This window comes from Geotrypetes seraphini, chromosome 1 (assembly GCF_902459505.1).
Source record: "Geotrypetes seraphini chromosome 1, aGeoSer1.1, whole genome shotgun sequence".
In the NCBI taxonomy this organism is placed as follows: Eukaryota; Metazoa; Chordata; class Amphibia; order Gymnophiona; family Dermophiidae; genus Geotrypetes; species Geotrypetes seraphini.
The window spans coordinates 273,765,468-273,792,170 of record NC_047084.1 but is presented as its reverse complement, the minus strand read 5'-3'; the positions used below and the strand labels follow the sequence as shown (position 1 = coordinate 273,792,170).

At 40.5% G+C, this 26,703-nt stretch overlaps 1 protein-coding gene across 22 annotated transcripts in view; it reads left to right on the top strand.

Annotated features, from left to right (window-relative positions):
* Window positions 1–22,292, top strand: part of ST3GAL5 (ST3 beta-galactoside alpha-2,3-sialyltransferase 5) — a 212,928-nt gene extending 190,636 nt beyond the window's left edge. For 21 of the 22 annotated variants that reach the window (XM_033951825.1, XM_033951818.1, XM_033951751.1 and 18 more), the window contains 2 exons: window positions 4,684–4,842; window positions 21,985–22,292. In XM_033951825.1, the coding sequence (XP_033807716.1) occupies window positions 4,684–4,842; window positions 21,985–22,251 (426 nt within the window). In that variant the 3' untranslated portion in view covers window positions 22,252–22,292. Of the gene's footprint in view, window positions 1–4,683; window positions 4,843–18,431; window positions 19,116–21,984 lie in introns of those variants that run through there. The other variant, XM_033951768.1, reaches the window with a different exon arrangement.
* The last annotated feature ends 4,411 nt before the right edge of the window (window positions 22,293–26,703 follow it).

Here is a 26,703-nt window from a genome sequence, read left to right as displayed (position 1 = left end):
TGGTGGAGAAGAAAACAGTGACAGAATTTTAAAAAAGCATAGGATGAACACAGAGGATCTCTAATCAGAAAATAATTATATATATTGAAGAACTAAGACTAGTATTGGGCAGACTTGCATGGTGTGTGTCCCGTATATGGCCATTCAGTTGAGGATGGGCTGGGATGGTTTGGATGGGCTGGAGTGGGCTTTGACGGCGACGCCAGTGGATGCCAGGCCCCCTGTGCACAGTACCGGGCAGAACTCTGGGTTTCTGGCCCAGAAATATTTAAGAAAAAGAACAATTTAAATTAAATCATTAAATTATAGAGTTTATATTTGGGCAGACTGGATAGACCATTTGGGTCTTTATCGTCTGTCATTTACTATGTAAAAAAGTCCCTGGATACGTCCAGAAACTCGGTTTGATTAACAGTTTTTTAGGCTGTCCAAGTACCAACTTTGGCGGGTTTTTAGACGTGTTTAAGTTTTGATTATGAGCCCCATAATAATTGGTAAGTATGGACAACTGACATAAGAAACGTCAGTGTTAGCTATTGGCTGTGCAGTTATCTATGTGCAGTTTGTGGCGGGGCCGGTACCTGTGCTTCAACGGGGCCGGTCCACGCTCACCTTAGAGCTACCCCGGCGTGCTTCACTTAAAGGAAGGAAGTCCTGCTGTATGACATTCACTCATAAAAAAAAATACAAAGGCAAAAAAGAACCCAGAGTCAATTTACTTGTTCCTGCGATGACCACTTTATTCTGTGGTATATTGCTGGGAGTAAACTTATAGTCAGTCCAAATTCCCAAGTAGCGAAAATCATACCAAACAAAAATATAGAGCTGACCAACAGGTCTAGGTTTCAGCCCTCATCTACATCCCGACGGTTCAGGTAAGTAAAATAAAACAAAAAGAGTTGCTGTCTTAACATTCAGACTAACAACCAACACTACTGTTAGCACCTCAGATAGTTCTGTGCACAAGCCTTTAAGTTATGGAGGCTTGGGCCCCAACCAGCTCAACGGGAGTTGGTGGGGGAAGGGGAGTAAGCGAATCCACCAATTTACTTTTCTGTATCACAGAATGCCACTAATGGCCCCACTAACCCAACCTGGATAGACAGTGGATTCTCCCCAATAATTACTCCCCAGGTTCACAGTCACACAGTAGAAAACAAAGCCAGCTTAACTAGGCTGGATCCTGGAAGTTCCAACAAAAAAAAACGGTTTTTTTTTTTCTTCCTGCTTTTACATAAGCAGGGCAGCACAAGTCACATTAAACTTTCAACCTAAAGAACCTTTCCTTAGCAACAGACAAACGGGCAGAGTATGCTATAACTCCCCCAAACTACCCAGCCCTGCCACTTAGCTTTCCTGCATCAGGATGTCTTCAGGCAGACTGGGAGTTTCCAAATAGTCCATAGGTTCTGGCTGTGCTGGCTGGTTGGCAAAAGGGTCAGTGTCTGTCTCCTGCATTTCAATGTCCTGGACCTCAGGAGAACAGCCTGGAGAGACCTCTTCCTCGGCTGGCCCAGAGTGAACTGCCCTTTTCCTCCTCAGAGCAGCCTCTAAAGTATTCAGCCGAACATACCCTGCTCTCTGAGGGGGAGGAGCTGCCTGCAAAGTTTGCTTAGATTTCCTCGGCTTCCTCATTATCTCCTTCAGCTGGGAGTTTGTAGAGGGAGGGAGATCCCTGTGAGGCTGTTCAAGGCTATTCTCCTCCCCTTCCTCTCCTCCCTGACAATCAGCATTTTCAGGATTAAAGGGGAATGCAGCTATTTCCCTTCTCCTGGTCACAACCCTATCCCCATGATTAGCCCTCTGTATGGTCGGGCTAGCTTTAGAGAGAGCCAAACCCGGCCAAGCCAGAGCATCAGGGGTAGGATTGTGACAAGATTCATTTAATTTTTGATTAGCTATATTTGCTTTCTAATGACATAGTAACAATGTCCTATAAAGACCTGCATGGTCCATCCAGTCTGCTCAATAAGACAAATCCACAAAATAAGGTTATGATGCCATACCACATACAGTATGCACACTTGATCCTGATTTGTCTTTGCCATCGTCAGGGCACAGATTGTAGAAGTGTGCCTGGCTCTAGCGCTGTTCCCCAGCTACTGAAGCGCTGTTCCCCAGCCCTTCCAAATCTCTCCAGCCACTATCGGGATACAGACTGCAAAAGTCTGACTGTGCTGTGCTTCTCAATTACTGGTGTTGCATCTAATCACCGCTAAACTTATTTAGGTCCATGCCTTCCATGCAGAATTCTTTTGTGTTTATCCCACATATTTTTTGCTGTCTGACATTTTCATCTCCATCACCTCCTATGGAAGGGCATTCCAGGCATCCACCACCCTCTCCATGAAAAAGTACTTCCTGACGACATTCTTGAGTCTGGCCCCCTGCAATCTAAATTCATGTCCTCTAGTTCTACCAATGTCCCTCCTCTGGAAAATGTCTTATTGCATCATAAAATTCTGTAATGATCTGTAATGAGGCACCTCTTTGAAGCCTATTTTGTCTTGGAAAGTAAGCACCTACTTTTCTTTATCATGTAATAATTCAAACATGCACTTATATTTTAGGCATTTTGCGGTATATAAATAGTCTTATGTTATGCTATTTGGCAGCAGTCATACAGCTGGTGTAGATGCTCACACCTAGATTGTGTATAAATTCTAGAATTCTATAATTTATGCCCTTGCTCTTCCCAAATTTTGCTCTAGTCTAGAATACGGATGGCAAACTAGACTGCAGACAAGGTTGAGTTTTCTACAAAATTGAAGCAGTGGCATATCTAGCACATGTGACACCCGGGGCCCATAATTTTTTGACACCCCCCCTCCATCTATATGAAAAACATGATTTTTAGTAACAATCCACACGTCACACAAGAGTGTACCTAGGTGGTCAGGGCAGGATTAACCAAGAGGCCAAGTAGGCACGTGCCTAGGTCCCAAAAATGGTCAGGGGTGCCCGATGAAGGAGGGCATCAACATTGTTTTTTCCAAATGTCGATGGGACCCTCCAGCATCGATCGGCAATGCGGGCCCCCCGATCGGCAACGCGCCCCCCCATCAACGGAAATTAAGACAAGCAAGCAAGGCAACAGGAACTGTAATTGTGCAAGTGGTGCTGCTTGCCCAAAGCTTCCCTCTGACGCAGCTTCCTGTTTCCGCCTGGGCGCATGGTGGGGTGAGGTGGGGTGGGGCAGGGGGCCCAGTGTACATGTGTGCCTAGGGGCCCTCGATAAATTAATCCTGCCCTAATGGTGGTAACAGCTCAGACTCTCATAGAATTCTGAGCATCAGAGCTGTTACCACCATGGCCGGCGCTAAAAAACGCTCTACAATTTTGTAAAAGGGGGGATAAAATAGAAATATGTAGACAAAGGTTAAATTGAACCACCAAGAAGCTGGACTCTGCATACAATGCAACACCATAGAAACAGTGATGCATCGCCCCTAAAGCAAAAAAAAAATAAATAAATAGAATTTTTTTTCTACCTTGTCTTCTCTAGTTTCTGCTTTATTCATCTTCTTGTCACTCTTCCTTTCATCCACTGTCTACCCTCTCTCTGCCCCTTCTATATGGCATCTTCTCTCCTTCTATTCCCCTTCCAGAAACTTTATGCCTCCCCCTTCCATCTTTCCCTTCACCCCATTGGTCTGGCATCTCTCTCCTCTCCACTCCTCTTCTTCCTTCCCTCTTTCACATCCCCATGGTATGGCATATCACTCTCTCCTCTTCCTTCCCCCCACTTCCATCAGCATCTGCCCCCTTTCTTTCCCTCCAACCCAATTCCATCCAGTATCCTTCCCCCTTATGTCTCTCTCTCCTTTCCCTGCATACCAATTCCATCAGCATCTGCCCCCTTTTTCTCCCTCCACCATCCTTCAATGCTTCTCTCTCCCTCCAAACCAGCAAGGACCCGCAATGACTGCGGCTGCTGGTCCACCCCCTCCGACATCACGTACATCTTCCGGAGCAGAGGCGGCAGACGCAGTCATTGCGGGACCTTCCTGCACTTCAGCGCGGCTGCCGACTCTGCTTTGGAATAAGTACGGCAGCAGGTGCCGTTTAGAGTAGCGCGGGAGGTTCTGGGCCCGGCCGTGCACCCCCCTTGCATGGTGCCCAGACCATGGATATCCTGTACCAGATAGTCCTGGGGGGGAGTGGGGAATCAGTGGGAGCCAGTGGCCACCAGTAGTTTTTGATTAGGCTTTTTCAGTTGTCTCCCTTTTTGTCAGGGTGTGATCTAGTTCCCACTCATACATTTATTGGAAGAGAAACAGAATGCCTGATGCAGTAAATTATGACAGATTACAGTGGTGATGTGTGCTTTGTTTTGTCACCGTATTTTTTTTTTTAACTCTGTGATAATTTGTATGGCATTAGTTTACTCATATGGAGTAAAAAAAAAATCATTTCAATGTATGCATTAGAATGTTGTGCTCATTGAAGCTTAGCACATTGTTCCAACCTAACTCTTCTTATATGACTCCTTAATTTCAATTAAACATCCCTCTAGCATGAGAATATTCAGAAAGGAGAGCTGTTGTCTGTGCATTGGTAACACTGGAACATTGGCTGCTGAGGGACCTGTTAATAACTTGATAATTTCTGACACCCCCAATAGTCTAGATTTATTTGCTAAGTGTATAGATTTATGTATACATTTTATTTTTTTCTCTTTAGCCTCTATGGATCCAACTCTTTTTCTGGAAGCAGGTGGCTGATAAAATACCACTGAATTCAAAGCAGTTTCGAATTTTAAATCCACTCATCATTAAAGAGACAGCCTTTGATTTACTAGGGTATCCAGAACCTCGGCGGAAATGGTGGGACTGGGACAAGGTATGGTGTCTTATCAGAAGATCAATTAATGTATACATAGATTGCAATTATTTTTTTACTTTTGAACCAATGGTGTTACAGGAATGGGCTCAGGATAAGGGGAATTGGAGGGTGGTTGACACCTGATGATCAACTTGGACTTTAAAAAGAAAACATGAGCATGGGGCCTTTGAGCTCAAGCCCTTGCACAAACCAAAGAAGACCCTTTTATGTTCTGGTACTGTACTTGGTAAGAGGGAGTGAGGATACAGGAAGGTGCTGGGACTTCACCTATGATTCAAAGGCCTTGTGCTGTGCTTTGCTTTTAGGCCCAGGTCAGGAAATACCACATAAGAGTACAGTAGAGTGGTGGTAGCGAGTGAGAGAACAAGAAGGGAGTTTCAGATCCTTGGTGGGGAGAGGAGAGATCAGTGAAATGTTGGCAAGGAGAATGAAGGGGGATGAGAGATGGGAGATGTATCAGTGAGGGGTAGAAAGAGGAAAATTAGTGGTTGGTGATAAAGAGAGATGGGGGAATGACAAGGAAAAGGTAGAAAATGTAAAAAGAAGATTGGATGGCAAGGAATTGTGAAATCTGAATGCAAGGAGAAGCAAACAAAATGAAAGAAGAGAAAGATCAATGTAAGAGATGAATGTAGGGAAGGAAGTGAGAAAGACAGGAAAATAGATATGAAATAGCAAATTAAGAGGAGATCCCGGAAAGAGCAAAGAAAAGACAAAGCAGAAAACAGCCTAGCACCAACACAACGAGAAAACATAAAATGCATGGGCAAGAAAGAAAGAAAAAGACATTTTATTTTGGATTTATTGTATTGAGTTTATTGAGAAATATGTTTAACTGTAAACTTTAAATGTAAAGTTAATCAAGGAAACAAAATATATATAAAACATTCTATATAAAACATGGATAGGAAAGGCAAGTGATTTGTGAAAATACAATTTGCTTTAATGAAATTGTCAAAGTTTAGTGTGAGAGGCTTATTAGTGAGTGGGGTAAATATATAATCCTCACACACTGAAATCTGATGATATATAGCTGTCTGCTTCTGGCTTTGTTCTGACCTTGTTGGAATATGTGAAGCTATGGGCTATGGGGAAGGGGAGAGGGGGGTTGGTTTGGGAAAGGCAGGGAACATGCTGGAGAGGAGAGAGAGAGAGCAATGTTCAAAATGGAGGTGGAGGGGAGAAAGAGAGGGGGGAGAAATATGGGACTCAGACTTGACCTATGCATGGATCAATTCGGGGCCTGTCCATTGCGCCCAGCAGTCCGTCAAAAAAGACAAAACTGTGCACAAGGACAGCGCGAGCATGCCCCCCATTGAAACACAGCTGCAATTCAGCTTCTAAGCCCACAAATCCTCCAAGAATTCCAAGCAGGGCTCGCAGAAGACGACCATCCCTCTGGATCAGGATTTCCCCCTGGAATTTATAAATATGCTCTTGCCTCCAATGGTGTCTCTTTTGGTGCCGGGGATTCCTCAGTCATAGGATGTGAACCTTTTTTTTTTTTTTTTTTAATAATTCTTTATTGATTTTTAAACAAGAACAGTGTTATATAAATAAATAAAAGAACAGTATATTATTACATTCAGTCATAACACTAATATCTATATAGATAACAGAACTATCCTTCAATAATTACATTATTTTGCATATAGTAATAATATAAGAACCAAGTAAATAATATAAAATGAAACCAAGGTTCCTAAAATATCATTATCAATAATTCCTCCCAACTACCCAACCCCCCACCCTCCCTATATGTTTAAAAATAAATAAATCAAGAAAAAAGTAAGACAAAATACAGTATTATATTTGTACAAATGTAGTCACCAAATGGACACCAAATTTTGTTGAATATTCCACTAAGTCCCTGTTATGCCTATGACCAGGGGGTAATTGAAACTCAACATACTACGTAATATGTCTCCTCAAGTCTACTTATCTGATCTGGGTGTTGCCAAGACAACATCAAAGGTTTCCACAACAAGTATCTGCTATCTTGACCTTTGTGACCTGGGAGTTGCCCAAACAGCATCAAAAGGACAGATGGGAACCCGGTCTCTGCAACACCTCTTTAATAACATCAAAAGGACAGATGGGAAACCGGTCTCTGCAACACCTCCTTGACCTAGGTGTTGTCAAAACAAAGAACAAAAGAGTAGGACCAGCTGTTTTACTAATCGTAATAGCAGGACCAGCTGTTTATGCTTTTACTATGAACTCCGCAGTTTTCATCCTATATAAGACCGGAACTCTGACCCTAACATTAGAATCCAAGACATCTCCAGGGACAGAATCCAAGATGTCTAAAGGGACAGTCTCCCGGGTCTACTCGCCTATCAATTGCAGGGATTCCCAATTGTGAAGGAAGAGTGTTTGCATGAGATTACGGTGATGTTATTCTATTTTTATATTCATCTATATATATAAGTATAATAAAGTGTTATTGTTTATGCTTTATATTGTCTGTGTGCTTTTCTGAGTGTCACTGATCATCCCATTTGACAGAAATAAGTGGCGGAACATATTGGTACCAGAAGTGGGGTGATCAATGTGGTCAGAAAAGCTACCCAGAAAACAAGGGGTTGAGGAGCAGGCTCCCAATCTCTCCATTCCGGATTGGAATGACAGTATAGGTAAATTAATGGCCACTGAGTGGTCTGTAGAAGCAGGATTATGTTAATCCTGTACTTTTGGAAGTGGGTATCCACATGAATTATGTGCCTCCTTACAAAAGGTGAAAATTTCAAAAGGAGAAGAGCAAGAAGTAATTTCTAGACAAGGAAGGATGATTTTGTCAGACTGGAGGAATTTGCATGAAGCTAAACATGAATTACAATTGAAATTAGGAGAGCTGGAAAAGAAAAGGTGTAATCAACAGCATGCCATTAAAATGCTACAATGTCAGAATAAGTTGTTAATGGATAAGGTAGACACCTATCAAAATGTAACAGAAAAGGCAGCTGTACGATGTGCACGATATAAATACAAGAAACGGAGGCGGAAAGTGAGTTACAGAAAAGTTAAAATCTTAATTTATCATCTGCCGGATGATTGGAATCCAAACAAACGGGATGGGGATATTTGGGATTCAAATTCTAATAACAGTGAGGAGGATATATGTGTTGAAGGAGAACAGAGAGAAAGTTTAGAAGCAAAGCCTGTGAGGAGACAAAGATTACAGGGAAATCTGCAGACAGGAGAAAAACTGACTAGAAATAATGTTATGGAGGATGTTACTCCACAGGAAGTCATGGATACGATGGCACGCTTTACACAGCAGCCTGGGGAACCACTAATACAATGGGTAATTCGGGTGCAGGAGCTGGGCACAGCAGGGATTATGTTGGATGCCATAGATGCCCCTAAATTTGTTCAAATTAGTCAAGAAGTAGCAGTACAAAATGCATTACGGGAGGATCTTTATCCTGCAAAAAATGCCCAATGGTCTTTATTAGAGATAATTAGTAGGGGTGTCACGAGGCGATATCCACTTGAATCTGATTGGCCCTCAAATGATAAAATTTGGTATACATTATAAGATGCTCAAATGAGAATTAAGGAGGAGGCTATGAAGGTAGCCTTAGTAATAGATCACGCTGACACATATATGTCATTACCTTTTACAGTGTCCATGAGAAATAAAATTATCAAGTATGCTGCATCGGCATACAAACAGGTAATGATAACTTTGTTGATCAATCAAATAGACAGGACTATTTTGGAAGCCTTAGAAGCGGTCCAACATTTAGGAGATCAGGGGGACTGGGGACCTCAAAATACTTTTGATAAAAAGAGAAAAGGACAATCCAATTCAAACAGGGCTAATCGGGTGTCTCGGAGGAATATGTTTTTGGCATTAATAAAAGATGGTGTAAAGGGGGAAGAAATAGATGGGAAAGATACAAAGACGTTATGGGAAATGTACAAAAGTAGAGGACTGGGAAAGAGATCTATGCCTCAAGCACAAGTGAACAAAGGAGAGAGGGAGGATATTTTGGTGCCAACGGCTCCTCCTGAGGAAACTGCTTCCATTCTTTATCCTGATTTAAAAGGGTGGAAGTGTTGGGAGGATCAATGATGTGAATGCCAGTCTCAGTGTTTGCCTGGACCAAATTAGAACAGCGTCCGCATGTAGAGATAAATATTTAGTGGAAATCTGGGGAACAAAAGGTACAAGCTGTAGTGGACACTGGGGTGGAGGAATATAAATATCAGGATTGGGAGGAAAATTATTCAAGCGGGAAGAAAAAAAATTAATTACAAATTTTAAAATTGGACAATTACCAATTTGGGAATATACTGTATTAATCTATGGGATTCCTTAAAATATAATAGGGCTAGATATCCTAAAAGGGTTAACATTACAGCTTTCCGATGGAATCTATAGTTTTGGTAAATTGCCAGACATTTCTATGAGATCAGTAGTGGTGGGGAAATTATCCAAACCAATAGTAGTACCGATCTCCACTAAAATTGTAAACATGAACCAATGCATTTTTTACTATTCCTATAGTGGAGCAATGTCCAGAACAATTTGCATTCACTTGGCAAGGGAGGCAATATACATCTACCAGACTACCACAAAAATACTTACATAGTCCCACTTTCTATCACAAGATTATAGCAGAAAGTGGGCAAAAGGATGCCGAGAGGTGATAGAGAAAGTTAAACAGAAGATTGTAAACTTCCCTTCTCCCCAAAGTAAAAAACAGACTTGGGCCTTTTTGGATTCTGGAGGCAACATATTTCACATCTGGGGTAACATATGGGGTAGGTTGGACAGTAAAAGAGTAGAAATATTGCTAAGTGACCTTTTTAATGTATAAAGTTTTGTTAGATAATATAAGGAAGTTGCACTCCAAGTGATTTTGCAAATGTGTCTTTTACCTCAAACACTAACATTGTGAACCACTGTACCTGCACGTAAACCTCTCTTGTATGTTTTATAGATTAAAACGTCCCTGCTTGCATTCTCTTATGATTGTGTGACAGAGCTTTGAAATGGAAGAAAATAGAAAGAAGACCAGTAAAACTATATAGAGCAATTAACTTAAGTTTCTATCTCTCTTTCTTTTAGAAGCTTAGTATCCAGACATGGTCAGGAGAACCAATTTCACTGTGCCATATTTAAAATACTTCCAGCACTGTGACCTGATAGTGGGAATCCAATGGATACCAAATTTGTTTATGACTCTTTTGATTAATAGTGTGCTTATTTACAGATTAAATTCAACCCTGAATCATTGCCGATGGAAGAAAGCATGCCAGAGCTCTGTGTTTGTCTGTTTCTGTTATGTGTTGTCTGTTTTAGCTTATGGGGTACCCCAATAAACATCGCACATTGGCCATTTCCAGAGTTTTTCCCCCGCTTCTATTAGTCCAAATGGTACCATATCCCTTTACAAAAAAGATTCCCCCACCTACAAGAAAGTTTCTTATGAAAACCATGCTCACAATGATTTTATGCTATGGCTCGTACAGCCCAATGATAATTTAGTTAGGGGTTATATTATAAGAGGATATCTGAAGAGAAAAAAATTAGAAAGCTTTATACCTGGTAAAATGATGCTCATTGGTATTTGATATTTGCTAAATTAAAAAAAAAAATTGTCTCTCTTTATTTAACTTACCAGGTATAAACAGTGCAGTGCACATCTCTGACATAAGTTATTTTGGTATTACCATCAGTACGTGTTTATGGTCTCTTTTAAGTGACATAATAATTATGTCCAGAACATAAAAAGGTGTATTTTCTGAATGTCCTACAGAATACCTTTAAGTGCATTAGTGTTGTTTCTTTTATCTCAAACAAATACTACCTTACACACAAGAATTGTGTCACATCTTATCACATTCTGTACATAAAGTGGTTTTTCTTCTTTTTCTTATCTTCTCTTTTATCACTAGGGGTGTTTATTATAACTAAAGCATTGAAGCTAAACAGTCACGATGAAATATTTTCCTTGGAAAATCACATACTGGGAAATGTTATTCCATATAGACTTTCATCCCTTTGTGATAGAATTGGTCAGCTCTGCTCTCTTATTCTTATGATGTGGCTAACATGCTGGGTTAAGAGAAAATTTCACCAGATCGAGAAGATGATGACACGCAACCAGACATACAGTGCCGTGCCATCACGCTATTATGTGGCACCGACTTGGGAATAGAAGTGAGCCTATATCCTGCCACTTCACATTAGGGCTGGTCTCTGGGGGTGGTGCACTTGACTCTTACGTGAGTGAAGGCATGTGAGTGGCATAGCAAGCCTATTGAAACTGGAGCATAGCCAGACCCTAACCAAAGCTGCTAAGAAAAACGGGATACCAGATAACTGCAGTGATCAATGGTGAATATGAAGCTACCCTAAATGTATGTAAGCCATGAGTAAGAGCACAAATATAATATTAATAAGATTATTAATTTCCATGATTCCCTATACGTGATACTTTCAAGTAAAATGCCTAATTAGCAAGAAATATTAGGGAATGCAAGAATACCAGGTTTAGAACATAAGGAAATAATTTATGAAGGGAAAATTAATTTTCCCATTTTACCTAAATGTAGAACCTGAGGTATAGTAAATACTATTGTTTCTGAAATACTGGCTGGCAAACAAGCATATTTTGGCTCCAGAGTAGCAGATGTATTTAGATGGTAAGGTGAATGGGTGCCAAATACTGTACATAATCATGAACTAATACCACGATATGATCAGTTAATGTTACTTGTCGTCAATGATAACTGTGTTTTGTTTTTTTTACCACAAAGAATTAACTTTATCTCATTGATTTAAAACCACATCACATTCTGTACCCTTAGATAGAAAATGGTGTAATTTTGAAATGAAACAATGTGTCCTTTTACAGTGATGCCTTTAACATTGGGACCCCAATTAGGGTTTCCCACTTATCATGGGCAACTAATAGATGAACAAAATAAAACAAACGTGTCATCTATGAACCATGTTCTTTACAACATATCTACAATTTGTGCCAATGGACCATTCCACCGCAAGGTTATACAAGAAATATCACATAAAAATGTTTGTGTTGCTAGCACTACTGTTAAACTTGTGATTCATGCTATTCAAGCTCCCTTTTTAGTATCAAATGTGAATAATTTTTCTTGCCATCTATAAAGAAAGCCATCTATAAAGAAAGCCATGCAAAATATAGCAATCCTATAGATACTGAATTTTGCAATACTAACTTGCATTCTGTGGCACATCACATTGAAGCTACCACTGCACACCCTTGGTGGAATGCTTTTACTAGAAGGAGGGCTACGGCACAAAAGGTGTTTCTTCATTCCTTACTCTAACTATCCTTATGTTAACATTTCTTAATTGTGGGTTTACCTATTGTGTATACAAAAGGACACTCTCTCCCTTTATGCGGATGATTTCTTATTGGGAGGTGCAGACTTGAGGATCCAGGGGTGGACTGTTATGCCTATGACCAGGGGGTAATTGAAACTCAACATACTATGTAATATGTCTCCTCAAGTCTGCTTATCTGATCTGGGTGTTGCCAAGACAACATCAAAGGTTTCCACAACAAGTATCTGCTATCTTGACCTTTGTTACCTGGGAGTTGCCCAAATAACATCAAAAGGACAGATGGGAAACTCCTTGATAACATCAAAAGGACAGATGGGAAACCGGTCTCTGCAACACCTCCTTGACCTAGGTGTTGTCAAAACAAAGAACAAAAGAGTAGGACCAGCTGTTTTACTAATCGTAATAGCAGGACCAGCTGTTTATGCTTTTACTATGAACTCCGCAGTTTTCATCCTATATAAGACCGGAACTCTGACCCTAACATTAGAATCCAAGACATCTCCAGGGACAGAATCCAAAATGTCTAAAGGGACAGTCTCCCGGGTCTACTCGCCTATCAATTGCAGGGATTCCCAATTGTGAAGGAAGAGTGTTTGCATGAGATTACGGTGATGTTATTCTATTTTTATATTCATCTATATATATAAGTATAATAAAGTGTTATTGTTTATGCTTTATATTGTCTGTGTGCTTTTCTGAGTGTCACTGATCATCCCATTTGACAGAAATAAGTGGCGGAACAGTCCCCTACACTCCGCATTAATTCTTTCATATTTGTATATAGTACACATATTCACCCACCAGAAAGTATAATTTATTCTATCATGATTCTTCCAATTACTCGTAATCAATTGAATGGCTATACCTGTAAGAATTAAAAATAGATGACTTTTATACTTATCTAAAGTGGGTTTAACATGTAAAATTGTTCCACAAATTATAGCCTCATATGTTAATGAAATATTTGAATCTAAAACTAGATTAATTTGTCCCCATATGGATTTCCAAAATATTAATATAAATGGACAGATGATCCACAGTCCCTATGTCAATATGACAATGCCAGCATCTATTAGACTTAGAACTATCTATATCTAGCTGAAAAAACAGATGGAAATTGCTAATCGACAAATGGAGCAGTTAGAGTGTCGGGTTACAAAAAATGAAGTGGGGCAAGCTCAGTGTGGAAAAGACCGGGCTACACTAAGAGAACTAGAGAAGCAGGTGGAGTCCTATGAAAATTATTCTTGAAGAAATAATTTAAGGGTCTTAGGAATTAAGGAAGGGGCTGAGGGAAAAGACTGTATTTCCTTTCTTGAAAACTTGATTCCTAAATTACTCCCCCTTTCAGCTGGGCACCCATTAGAAATAGAAAGTGCCCATAGGATTCCTACACATATACCTAACGGTAAGACAAGATCCAGACCTTTAATATTTCATGTGAACCTTCATCACTGGGGTCCTATGTAGGCGAGGGATGATCTGCCAGTGGATGATACTGATGATCAGGATGATCTGACCCTGCCTTTGCTTACTTAGGCAGGCATGTCTATGGTAGTGGATTTGGCCGCGGTCGTTGACCTTCATGATCATGATCTAGGGGATGCTCCAGATATTGGAGAGGACCCCACAGTGTGACATATTTTTAAGCTCTCCACCTTGGCTGAGATTATTTCGGAATCCCTTCAGGAGTTGAAATTGGAGTCTAGTCAGTCTTCAGTGGCAGAGTGCTCTCTTATGAGTAGCTCCAAACACAGTCCTCCTCTTTTCCTGATCATCCTGACATTGCAAAAATGCTCCCAGACTACTGGGAAGTGCCGGAATGTCCCCTGAAAATGGTGAGAGCTCTGTCTAAGCTGTGTCTGATGGTTGAAACATTTAACCAGTGTTTTGTTTCTCCAAAGGTAGATTCCTTAGTGGGGCAGGTCACCAAGTGTACTTCTCTCCCTAGTGAGGGATATGTTAAAAGATGCACAAGACAGTAGGATTATGTCCTAAAATGGCTTTTTGACTTGGCGGCCTCGGGTTTAAAAGTGGCCGCAGCGGCTTCCTTTGTAACCAGACCCGGGCACTTCAAGCTTCGCCACAATCCTTTTTATGTGTGTGTGTGTGCTTTGGGATTTTTCCTTTTTGGTTTCTGGTGTGGTCTATGTGGCTGATGCCTTGTATGATCGGTTTAGAGTGGTCAGCAAGTTCTTGGCGTACTCTATTGCCACGCGCAGGATGTTGTGGATCAGGCAGGTACCACAGTTGGGGAGTGAGCCTGCTGGGACAGTTAGGGAAAATACTTGAGTACCTGATTACTATTCAGTGTATTGTAAACCAGTTTGGATGAATCTCTTTATGAAAAGACAGTTAATAAATCCAAATAATAAATACATAGTTACCTGTTACCTATTCAAGACATCTGAGTCTTTGACAAGTCAGTTCACTATTTGATTCAAGAAAAAGTAATATGAATATTGGTATTCAATTCTGATGAATTAGAGAAACTCAACAAATCTCTGTAACACTGGATGATGGATCAATTTAACAAATTGAGCAGTATCAAATTGCTTAGACAGGATGGTATAAATCCCAGAATGCTAATAGAATTGAAAAATGAACTAGCATAGCTTATTGTTAGTAATTTGTAATTTTTCTCTAAAATCTATAATAGTACTGGAAGACTAGAGGATGGCCAATGTGACGCCAATTTTTTTAAAAAGGGTCCCAGAGGTGATCCAGGAAATTATAGACCGGTGAGTCTGATGTTGGTGCCAGGTAAAGTGGTAGAGACTATTATAAAGAAAAAAATGACAGAACATATAAATAAGCATGGGTCATCATATTGTACGGTATGGTTTTCATGAGTAATCCTCATGATTGCCGGATAAAAGAATCCATATTTAGCCCCTAAAAGCTGTAATTGAGGCCGAAGCATTAAAATTCTTTCCTTTTGTTAGCAGTCTTTTGCAAAATCCGGCACAAAAATTATATTTGACCCCTGATATTTTAACTGTTTATTTGTTTTAGCCAATCTCAGAATCTCCAGTGCAAGCTGAAACCGGAGTACCTGAAATATTAACAGTCTAGAAACATAGAATATGACGGCAGAAAAGGGCCGACAGCCCAACAAGTCTGCCCAATCATGATCCCTTCCACCCTTGTTTGACCGTTAATTTTTTGCGCTGGGATCCTGTGGGCTCGTTCTATCTCCAGTTTGCGCCCACTAGAGAGGGGAAGTAGTTTAGGAGTTAGCGTTTCCAAAAAAGATATACAATCTTTTCATTCAACCCCCTCCGCTAAGCCCAAGACCCTCAAGGCTGGGGCTCTTCTCCCTTGAAAAGAGGAGACTCAGAGGAGACATGATAGAGACTTTCAAGATCATGAAGGGCATAGAGAGGGTGGAAAGGGACAGATTCTTCAGATTATTGGGAACCACAAGCACAAGGGGGCACTCAGAGAAGCTGAAAGGGGACAATTTTAGAACCAATGCTAGGAAGTTCTTTTTTACGCAGAGGGTGGTGGACACCTGGAATGTGCTTCCGGAGGTTGTGATAGGACAAAGTACACTAAGGGGGTTCAAGGAAGGATTGGATACATTCCTGAACGATAGGGGGATTGAAGGATACAGATAGAGGTAGGGATAGGTTTTAGACAGAGTATGGATAGAAGGATAAAAAGGGATTAGAGAAGGATCACATTACAGGTCATGGGCTTGATGGGCCGCCGCGGGTGCGGACTGCTGGGCATGATGGACCTCGGGTCTGATCCAGCGGAGGCAACTTCTTATGTTCTTAAGTTATTTTGCCGAGAAAAATTTTCATATATTTCCATTTGTTTTTCCATTTCTTTTAAGGACAGTCTATCTTTTCTGCACTGCGCCTGCCCCAAATCATTTCTTGTAACTCGACACTCCAGCTGCTCCATTCGCTGATTCGCAACTTCCATTAGAGGCCGTTACGGGATCTGTTTTTTGACGTTTTGATTTAGTCCCCGCATTGAAGGCAGCGTCAATTTTAGTTTGTTTTGATGATGCCATTATTAGTTGTAGAAATACACCAATGAAAATGTAAATACCGCCGTCAGGAAATTATAACTACTATAAATGTTTGTCTGGGTTAGTGAGCCTCTTATTCACCCATCCATCTTTGTTGCGCTTCAAGACATGCTCCAAATAATAAGCATGGATTAATGAGGGAAAACCAACATGGATGATAGAAAGTCAAAAGGGAAATCTTACCTCACCAATCTACTGCATTTCTTTGAAGGGGTGAATGAACATGTGGATAAAGGTGAACCGGTTGATATTGTGTATTTGGATTTTCAAAAGGCATTTGACAAAGTACTTCATGAAAGACTTCTGAGGAAATTAGAAAGTCATGGGATAGGAGGTAATGTCCTATTATGGATTAAGAACTGGTTGAAAGACAGAAGCAGAGAACAGATTTAAATGCTTAATATTTTCAATGGAGAAGGGTAAATAGTGGGGTCCCCATGGGGTCTGTACTGGGACCACTGTTTTTTAACATATTTATCAATGATCTAGAGATGTGAATAACTAGTGAAATAATTAAATTAGCTGATGACACTAAGTTGTTCAAAGTTGTTAAATTGCAAGAGGGTTGTGAAAAATTGCAAGAGGACTTTGGAAAACTGGGAGACTGGGCATCAAAATGGCAGATGATATTTAACGTGAGCAAGTTTAAAGTGATGCATGTGGGAAAGAGAACTTGAATTATAGCTATGTGATGCTGGGTTCTATGTTAGGAATCACTGCCCAGGAAAAGGATCTAGGTGTCATCGAAAATGATAAAAGGGATCAGATGACTTCCCTGTGAGGAAAGGCTAAAGCGGCTAGGGCTCTTCAGCTTGGAGAAGAGACAGTTCAGGGGGGATATGATAAAGGTCTATAAAATAACGAGTGGAATGGAAAGGGTAGATATGATTTGCCTGTTCACTTTTTTGTCCAAAAATACTAGGACTAGAGTACATGTGATGAAGTTACTAAGTAGTAGATTTAAAACACACTGGAGAAAATATTTCTTCACACAGTGTGTAATTAAACTCTGGAATTCGTTGCCGAAGAATGTGATGAAATCAAGTTGGCAGATTTTTAAAAAAGGTTTGGATTATTTCCTAAAAGAGAAGTCCATAGACCATTATTAAGATGGCTTGGAGAAATCTACTCCTCATTCCTAGGATAAGCAGCATAAAATCTGTTTTTCTGCTTGGGATCTAGCTAGATGCTTGGGGCTTGGGTTGGCCACTGTTGGAAACAGGATACTGAGCTTGATGGACCTTTGGTCTGTCCCAGTATGGCAACTCTTATGTTCTTACGTAAATCATGACTGACTTAATCGAGTGAAATAATAATTAGAACGAATGAGTGAATGTGGTGGGCATGATGCACATGGCAGAAATATTCCCAAGAACCACTTGGCAAATGATTCTAATGTAAAAAATAAATGTCAACTAGCCATGATGGATATATAATGTTATGGCAAAGATCCATGAATGAGCATTTACTAGTCTAATCACCTTTCCTGCCATCCATTTTCTTGAAGGTGAATCCTTTTGAAATGCAGGACCTTTGTTACAATATAGCTATGGTCTCATTCAGTGCCTACATTGAACCCCACGGTGTGGTGATCACTAAACCTTAGCCTATAGTTTTCAGAGCCAAGTACAATCTTTTGTATTTAAAAAAAAAAAAAAAATTAAATTTTATTATCAAGCAGTTTAATGTGTTTGCATTCAAATCCCATGAATTTAAAGGAAATGCTGCCAACAACCTTTTTAACAATTTAAACAATTGAGAGGATTTCAGAGTGTTTAACATTGCTTATATGCAAGTGTTTTCCAACAATTGAGATATTCCATTCCATGAGACTTTTCTACCCTTGATACGCCAGATGTACTAAAGAGACATATTGTTTTACAAGCCTCTGACACAGGCTTCTTGCTGAAACATAGGCCATGTTGGGTCATCCAAATAAAGAATATTCTGGTCCCTGTTCTTTAGGCCATTGTGCTTCTTTCTTCTTGCAGTCTTAGACATATACTGAGCTTGCACAATAGGAGGCAAACCCTCAGAAATAATGCTCAGAATTTCATTAAGATACAAGAGATGTTCCAAAAGAAATTCAAAAGTGGGCATAGCTTTTATATTTACTGACATAGGTCATTCAAATTGCACATGCTGGAAGAGTAACTTTTCCTCTATATAGGTGTTTCAGAATCTTTTTCTTCATTGCAGGTGAATAATGGATTCCAAGCACAAGCAATGTACCGCCATTGAGTTCTTCACAAAGGAGGGTTACAGGTTGTCCGACACACACAGAAGGCTACAAAATGTTTACAGAAAATGTTTACAATGTGCACAGATGGACGAAGAAGTTTAAAGAAGGAGAAACCAGCATTGAGCACAAACCATCAACTGCACTCACTGACATGAATCATCAGCAAGTGGACGCATAGAGTCGTGCGGACAGTCGAATCACAGTCCGTGCACTTACTGCACAACTGGACTGTGGTCTCACAGCCATGCAGAAGATGGTGGAAGACAGTCGGAAAGTATGCGCAAAGTGGGTACCTCGGCAGTTGACACCCAATTTTGAAGGAGTCTGATCTGCTGCAAGCATTTGAAGCCAATGAAGATGAGGTTTTTTTCCTGATCTGGTGACCGAGGACGAATTATGGGCATATTTTTATGATCTGAAAATAAAGAATCAGTCCATAGAATGGCATCGCACTTCTTCTCAAAGGCCTAAAAAGTTCAAGAGCCAACAATCAGCACAGAAAATCATGGTGGCTGTTTTTGGGATGACAAGGGCATCATTCTCCTTGATTTTCTGGAACTTGGCCGTCTGTGACCAGCGAGCAGTACATTGGGGCACTCAAGAAGCTTATAGAAGCCATTAGGAGGAAAGGACTGAAGAATCTGGAAATGATCCACATTCACCATAGTGCTGCCTGATTCAGGAAAAAAAAATTAGATTCGATTTTCCTGCCCAATTGGGAGGGTTTTTTTTATTTTTTTTTTTTTCCAAAACATCCTGGTGGGTTTATTTTATAGCCTCTTCACCCCTTTTATAACCTCTTCACCCCCTTTGCCTTCTCCTAACCACACTGACGCTGTGGTATAAACAACTAAACAAAAAAGACTTTTCTTCTCTCTATTAAATCCTAGTTCACGTTTGCAAATCTTGATACACGTTTCAAATCTTGACATATTGTAATCACAAAACAGAAAATACAATTAATTTTTCTACCTTTTGTTGTCAGGTCATTATTCAAATCTAGCTGGCTCTGGTTGTCTTCTGATAACTTGCTTGCCAGGGTCTCCTTCTTTCTTCTTTCTCCATGCTAACCATCCATCTTCCATCTCTGTCATCCCCTTCCGTTTCCCTCCCCTCCCCCAGAGGTCTGGCATCTTTCCTTTTTTCCGTCTTAATTTCAGCAGGGAGCAGCCTGCAGAGAGGATCACCGGTGCTAACGATCTTTGCAAGCTGCCATAGGCCTTTGTTCGGAGCTGTCTTTCCTCTGCTGCAATCTCGCCCCTCCTCTGACATCAGAGCAGGATCGCGGCAGAGGAAACAGCTCCAAAGGCCTATGGCAGCTTGCAAAGATCGTTAGCACCGGTGATCCTCTCTGCAGGCTGCTCCCTGCTGAAATTAAGTAAATGAATGCGCAGGAGGCCAGGGGGGAAGCTGAACTCCAGCACTTCCCAACTGACCCTCCCCCCTCGCCCTCTAAAGCAGGAGTGGCAGTGGCCGGCCAGCAAAAGGCAGTGCTGCCGCTCCTGCTTTAGGGGGGAGGGGGAGGGTTAGTCACTGAATCGGGAGGCCGATTTTTTTGTTTTGTTTTGTTTTGTTTTGTTTTAAATCGATTCAAATCGATTTACCTGAAGTGAATTGGTGAATCAATTCGAATCGTGAATTGGGCAGCACTATTCACCATGACAATGAATGACCACACACATCCTATGCAACAAATCAGACGATCGGCACATTGGGTTGGATAGTGGTCCCTCATCCACCATACAGGCCAGATCTGGTGCCCTCCAACTTCCACCTGTTCAATCCAATGAAGAATAGTCTTCAGAGAAAACATTTGACACAGACAAGGTGAAAGAGGCTGTGAAAAAGAGGATTCAAGAGTTGGGTTCAAAGATGGCATAAATGCATCGCATGTGATAGAGACTATGTTGAGAAGTACCTTTGTATAGAGAAATAATTACTCTACCAACATGTGCAATTTGAATGACCTATGTCAGTTAATAAAAAAGTTATGCCCACTTTTGCATTGCTTTTGGTACAGCCCTCGTATTTCATCATCATAGCCACTCCAGGTATTAAAGGAGACATTGGGAAATTGAGGAACCTCAAATTATTCCTCTAGTCTGATTTTCTAAACACTCCAATTTATAAGCTGTAATCATGGAGATTTGAATATTTTTAATACTATTGAAACACTATCTTTTTTCCAAAATGAAATATGGGTGCGGATCACTTATTCTTATGTTTGACCTGAACGATGTGCTTCTGAGGAGACTTTTGTAAGTTTATGTTATTTATGAAAGTTTGTAATTATTATTATATGTGTATTTTTTTGTGTGTTAAAGGTGGGCTATAAATAAACTATAAACTAAACTATGGCCGGCGTTAGGGAAGGACAAACAAGGCAGCTGCCCTGGGCCCCACAGTTCTGGTGGGCCCCCTCTCCTTTTGCCGCCAGTCCAACATCACCCTTACCTTCCCCATCTTGCTGACAAACTGATCACAGCAGCAGTTCTGAAGTGCTGCCTGAGGCATCCTCCGTGTTATCCTTCTGCTTCGGTCTGCCCAAGAAGAAACAGGAAGTTGTCATTGAGGCGGATCTCAGTAGAAGGAAAGCGCTTCAGAATTGCTGCCATGGTCAGTTTGTCCTCTTCTTCCCCAATAAAGGAAGTTACATCATGGGGTAGGAGGAGGAGGGAGACTGCCAGCGTGACTATGGCCCCATGATGATTTCATTGTTTTCAGATGAGTCGGGGAGGCAGCGGCACAAATTGGTGAGTGAAAGGAAGGGAAGCTTGTCCATGTTAGAAGGCAGCGGCCTGAAAAAAACAGAAATCAGGAGGGGGAGAGACAGGAAGAGAGATGAGGTGATTGTTGGGTGGGGAAGGGGGGTGGGAAGAAAGATGGCTGATACAGCATGGTGGGGCTTGGGAGGAAAGAGGTGGGGAACAAGTGATGCTGAAGAGGATGGAGAGAGTTGAGAGAGAGAGATGGAGGGGGAGGAGAAAGTTGACAGAGAGCAATGCTGGATATTGGGTGATGATAGAAGGGCAATGTTAGAGGAAAGAAAGACAGAGGGGGAGAGAGACAGAGGAGCAATGAACGGCGAGAAGAAAAAGAGGCCATGTTGGATGATAAGAGGTGGGTCAGTCAGGAGGGCAGTGTTGGGTGGGTATGGTGTAAGAACATAGAAAAATTGATTTCAGTATACTTTTGTTATTTTATTCTTTATTCCTGCAGTAAATTGTTGCTGAAACTACTATAGCGACATCTGTTATTTACCTCCCCCCCCTTTTACAAAGCCACACTAGCGGCTGCTGCGTGGCAAAAGCCCCGAAGCCCTTTAAATCCCTTTGAGCTTTGGGGCTGTTACCACAGTGGCATCCGCTAGTGCTTTATAAAAGTGTGTGTGTGGGGGGAGGGGGGATAGTTTAAATTCCAGCAATTATTCATAGGGGAAGCAAATATTAGAGCGAATGCTTTTATTTATTTATTTTTAAGGCTATATTTAAATTGTTTTCTCTGTTTCAGAATGTTCCCACCTTAGGCATTATGGCTTTAATCCTGGCAACCCATCTGTGTGATGAAGTCAGTTTAGCAGGATTCGGATACAACCTCGGCCAGCCTGATGCCCGTTTGCACTATTTTGATAACCAGTGCATGACTGAAATGCAGAAACAGTACATGCATGATGTGGCAGAAGAAACCAAATTCCTGAAAAAACTGGTCAGAGGTGGAGCTGTGAAAGACCTGACTGGTGGAATACACTGTGAATTCTGTAAAGATGTGAACTCTTAATTAAAAAGGACAATAAAGATTTGCCCATGCTGTCTACTTTCTGTGATGGTATTTTCAATGTTTTCATGCAATAAGTACTCCAGAAATGGAATCTGCAATGATTTTGTATTGCAAGTTTAAATCACCTTGCTTTACCTTTTAATCTACGGAAGATTGTTTTGGTGGCAAAATATTTCTTTTTAAAAAATTGTTTTGTGGGCAAAATAAGATTTTTGTGGTACATCAAGTGTTATCCAGTGTGATACTCCCCAGTATGATAGAACAAGTAGTATTTATAACCGGTGAGTGAATAATAGTTCAGCATCATAAATGGCATATTGGAAAGTAAGTTTACCTGAATTGCAAAGTGACTTTCCTGGAAGCGGGGTTGGGGAATGATTGCATTAATATGGTTCATAGTCAAATGTGTGCAAGACAAAAAGCACGTGGACAATTGCACGAAGACAATTGAGCGCAATGACAACTGCGCGCAAGACAATAGCGTACAGGACTTTATAGCGCAAGGTCTATATTGTGTTTGCAGTGTTGTGGTCTGTTGCCCCTAGTGCCTTCTTCCTATGCCCGCAGTGTCTATTCCTCTGATCCAAGCTAACCTGATTCATCCCTCTTCTCTCCCCTCCTAGTCTTTATCTTTTGCTGTGGGGTTTTCACCTGTTTTTTTCTGCTAATACAACCAGGCCACCTACTAGAGGTGCGCATGTGATTGTGTTGTTAAAATTTCCTGCACATGCTCACATGTGTTGTACTTCACTGCGCGCAATTGTCCTGAGCTAAGTTGTCTTGCGCTTAATTGTCTTGTGCTGAGTTGTCTTGCGCTCAATTGTCTTGCACACAATTGTGGTTGCGCTCAATTGTCTTGCGCCCAATTGTGGTTGTGTGCAATTGTGTTTGCGCTCAATGTCTTGTGCGCAATTGTGGTTGGTTGCGCTCATTTGTCTTCGCGCAATTGTCCGCGTGCTTTTGTCTTGCGTGCATTTGGCTTGCCACCCATTTATATAGATCCTTTAGAAACATCATCTGTATGCACATAAACTAACTCTGAAAATGTTTGTATGCCAAAGATTAGATGCAAGTGTATGTAAATAGTTTTCCTGGGCTAATTTTCAAAGTTTAAGTATGCATTCATGTTTGCTTTGAAAATCCAGCCAGTACATTTGGGGCATAAATTATTTTCCTCAATGTCCAACTTTATTTTGAAGAAAAAAAAAAGAAAACCAGCAACAAAACAGCTGTTAAAGTGTGACAGATGCTTCTGGGGTAGGTTAAAAAAAAAAAAAAAAAAGAGGAAAAAGCTTTACTCTTCCCCCCCCAAAAAAATTTTGTTAACTGGAACTCAAGTAACCCGCAAAACAAAACAAAGAAATACTGTAATACTTTAAGTGAAAATAAAACCAATTTCTGGTAGAAATTTAAGTGTAAACTTGACATGCCACACCTGAGTATGTTCACGCTTTGCCTACCACATGTCCGTTAGCTTATCTTGACAATTTATGGTATGGTATAGTATGGGGTTTAATATTAGGCCTATTTTTAATAGTGACTCTCAAGCAACCAGAAACATTTATCAATCCCCATGGGTGCCAGTTAACTGAGAGTCTATTGTACATAGAAGCCTACGCTTGAGGAAGAAAGATACAGTTATTGCAACATAAATTCTTATCTACCACTTAGGGGTCCTTTTATCAAGCCTCGCTAGCAGGGTTAGCGCGTCGGACATTTCATCATGCGCTAACCCCCACAGCCGTTTAAAAAACTAACGCCTGCTCAATGCAGGCATTAGCGGCTAGCGCAGCAGGCGGTTTAACGCACGGTATTACGCGCGTTAAACCCTCTACCGCAGCTTGATAAAAGTACCCCTTAGTCCCTGATTACTGAGGGAAGAGAATCATAAAGAAAATGAGGAGAGAATAGTCATATCTTTATGTAGAACCCAGTACCTAGGATATCTGTGGAAGCTCTATCTTATTAGCATTGAGAAACAAGCCTTCATTGATCAGGCTCAGTAAAAAAAGAATACATATATATTTAACAGATGGCACTATTAGGAGGGGAAAAACTTTTAAAATGCATCAAATGACTTTGATTTTGCTTTAATATTTAATGGTGGTCTGCTTTTTGTTTTATTATTTTAATCAGCTGCAGACCGAAAATGTTAGTGGCATTTACTATTCTGTTGAGTCACTGTGGAAGCATTTACGTTCTAGGTTCAAAATAGCAAATGATGCTATTTCGGTGATCAATAACTATGGTTTGTATGATGTGCCATTTTCTGATGCGGACATATATAGATTTTATTTAAAACAAATTTTAAAGAGAGATTGAAAAATGTATTCACTCACTTATAAGTTTAATGTATTGGATCCTATTTTGAACTTTCCTTTTTGTTGTTGATATTCCACAAATTTCTGTCTTTTTTTTTTAAGTTGGCCTAATTGTGGATTGTTCAAAAGAGGACAGCAATTTCAGATTTTTCATTTGAAAAAAAAAGTTTTTCTCTGTTTATAGTTTGTTAGTTCTAGATATGTAAGTTTGTCATGTAGGGTTTTTTTTGTAATTCTTTATTTAAACACTGTGCACAAACAGGTAACAAATGCAACTGGGCAGTGGCGTACCTAGGGTATGTGGCACCCGGGGCCCATCATTTTTTGACACCCCCCCATGTAAAAAAATATTTTTTGTAATGACCATGAAACGGAATAAATGGTCAGAATAGAAACAGGCAGTAAAAATTTTCTTTTATTGAACCTCATATATGTAACCATTATTCCAAACATAACATAACATAAATTATGTCTGAATTGTCATGACATCAGAAGTACATATGGAGTAGTTACAGGTGATGCTTGGGACAGTTCTGATTGTGTTAGTTCGGTTTTATATGTTTTTTTGAATAGAATGGTTTTTATTTCTTTTTGAAGGTTTTGTAGTCTGTGGTCAAGGTCAATAGGTTGTAGAGTTGGGGATCAAGTGTTGCAGCTCGAATGGCTGGGAGGTTGTCGAACAGTTTTTTTCTTTTGACGTTTTTGGTTGGAGGGTGTGTGAATGGTGCGTGAGTTCTCCTATGTCTGGTTGAGGTGGATTGAATTATTTAGGTGAAGAAATTAGTTACCCCCTCACTCCACACACATTAATTCTCTTCCATTTTTGTTCCCATTATAAAAAACACTGATAAGTTCCCAGAAAAAAAATACATTAAAATAAGAAGTGAAAACATAGGCCCCTACAGATGAGAACATAACATAAGAATAGCCTAACTGGGTCAGACCAATGGTCCATCATGCCCAGTAGCCCATTCTCATGGTAGCCAATCCAGGTCACTAATACCTGGTCAAAACCCAAAGAGTAGCAACATTCCATGCTACCGATCCAGGGCAAGCAGACACATCCCCCATATCTTAATAACAGATTATGGACTTTTCCTCCAGGAATTTGTCCAAATCTTTCTTAAAACCAGCTACACTATCTGCTTTCCTATAACTTCTGGCCACTTCATTTTTAAGTTTAGATCTTTCCTTCCAAACAGAGACCTTGCTAGATGTCAAATACAGCACAAGGTAACTTCACACAGACTTAGCTGTGCAGGAAATGTGAATCTCCTCATACATCCACCATATAGTGCAAAAATGTGCAGAGGTCTGGTTTTTTCTTTCGATCACTACATAGCCTAATGCCACACAAGCAGCGCTGTTACAAACATATTCTGTAGGTCAATGCTAAGGTTAACAAAGTTTCCTTCCTTGGACCAGAAGAAGATTCTGACAAATCACTGGAAGAGATCCCAAAACAACACCCTAAGACCCACTCAGTGTGTGAACCAGTTGAGTGGAATGGATTAACTGGGAGATGGAAATGGGCCCGGAGTTTGCTCAGCAGAATTTCCCAGACACCTCTTCCTCTCAACACATTGACACGCTGCCACCACCACCACTAGGAACACCTTACCGGTAGGCCAGCAATGCTATAAACTTTATAAAACACATTATTATATTTTCTTATAAAGCACATATTTTAACTGAACTCTCTGACATCCTCAGCCTTTCCATTCACAAAAATAGAAAGAAGAAAAGTTCCCATTTCCTGCTGTCTCATGTCCCCGGCCTATACAATATTTTTCTTCTGCAGACCCTTCAAAAGTCTGACCAAATCCTCGTTTCACTTGCATTATAAAGTACTGAGGATGCCATCTCTCCCCAATCCCAGGTCCTAAAGTCTAAGACAGTAGCGCAAACTAGTGCTGCCAGATTCAGGAAAAAAAATTTTGATTCGATTCAGCCTATTGAATTGGTTTATCGATTCGATTTTCCTGCCCAATTGGATGTTTTTTTCAAACATCATGGTTTATTTTATAGCTTTTTCACCCCGCTTTGGCTTCTCCTAACCACACTGGCGCTGTGGTGTAAATAAAATAAAGAAACAAAAAGGACTTTTCCTCTCTCTGTTAAATCCTAGCTC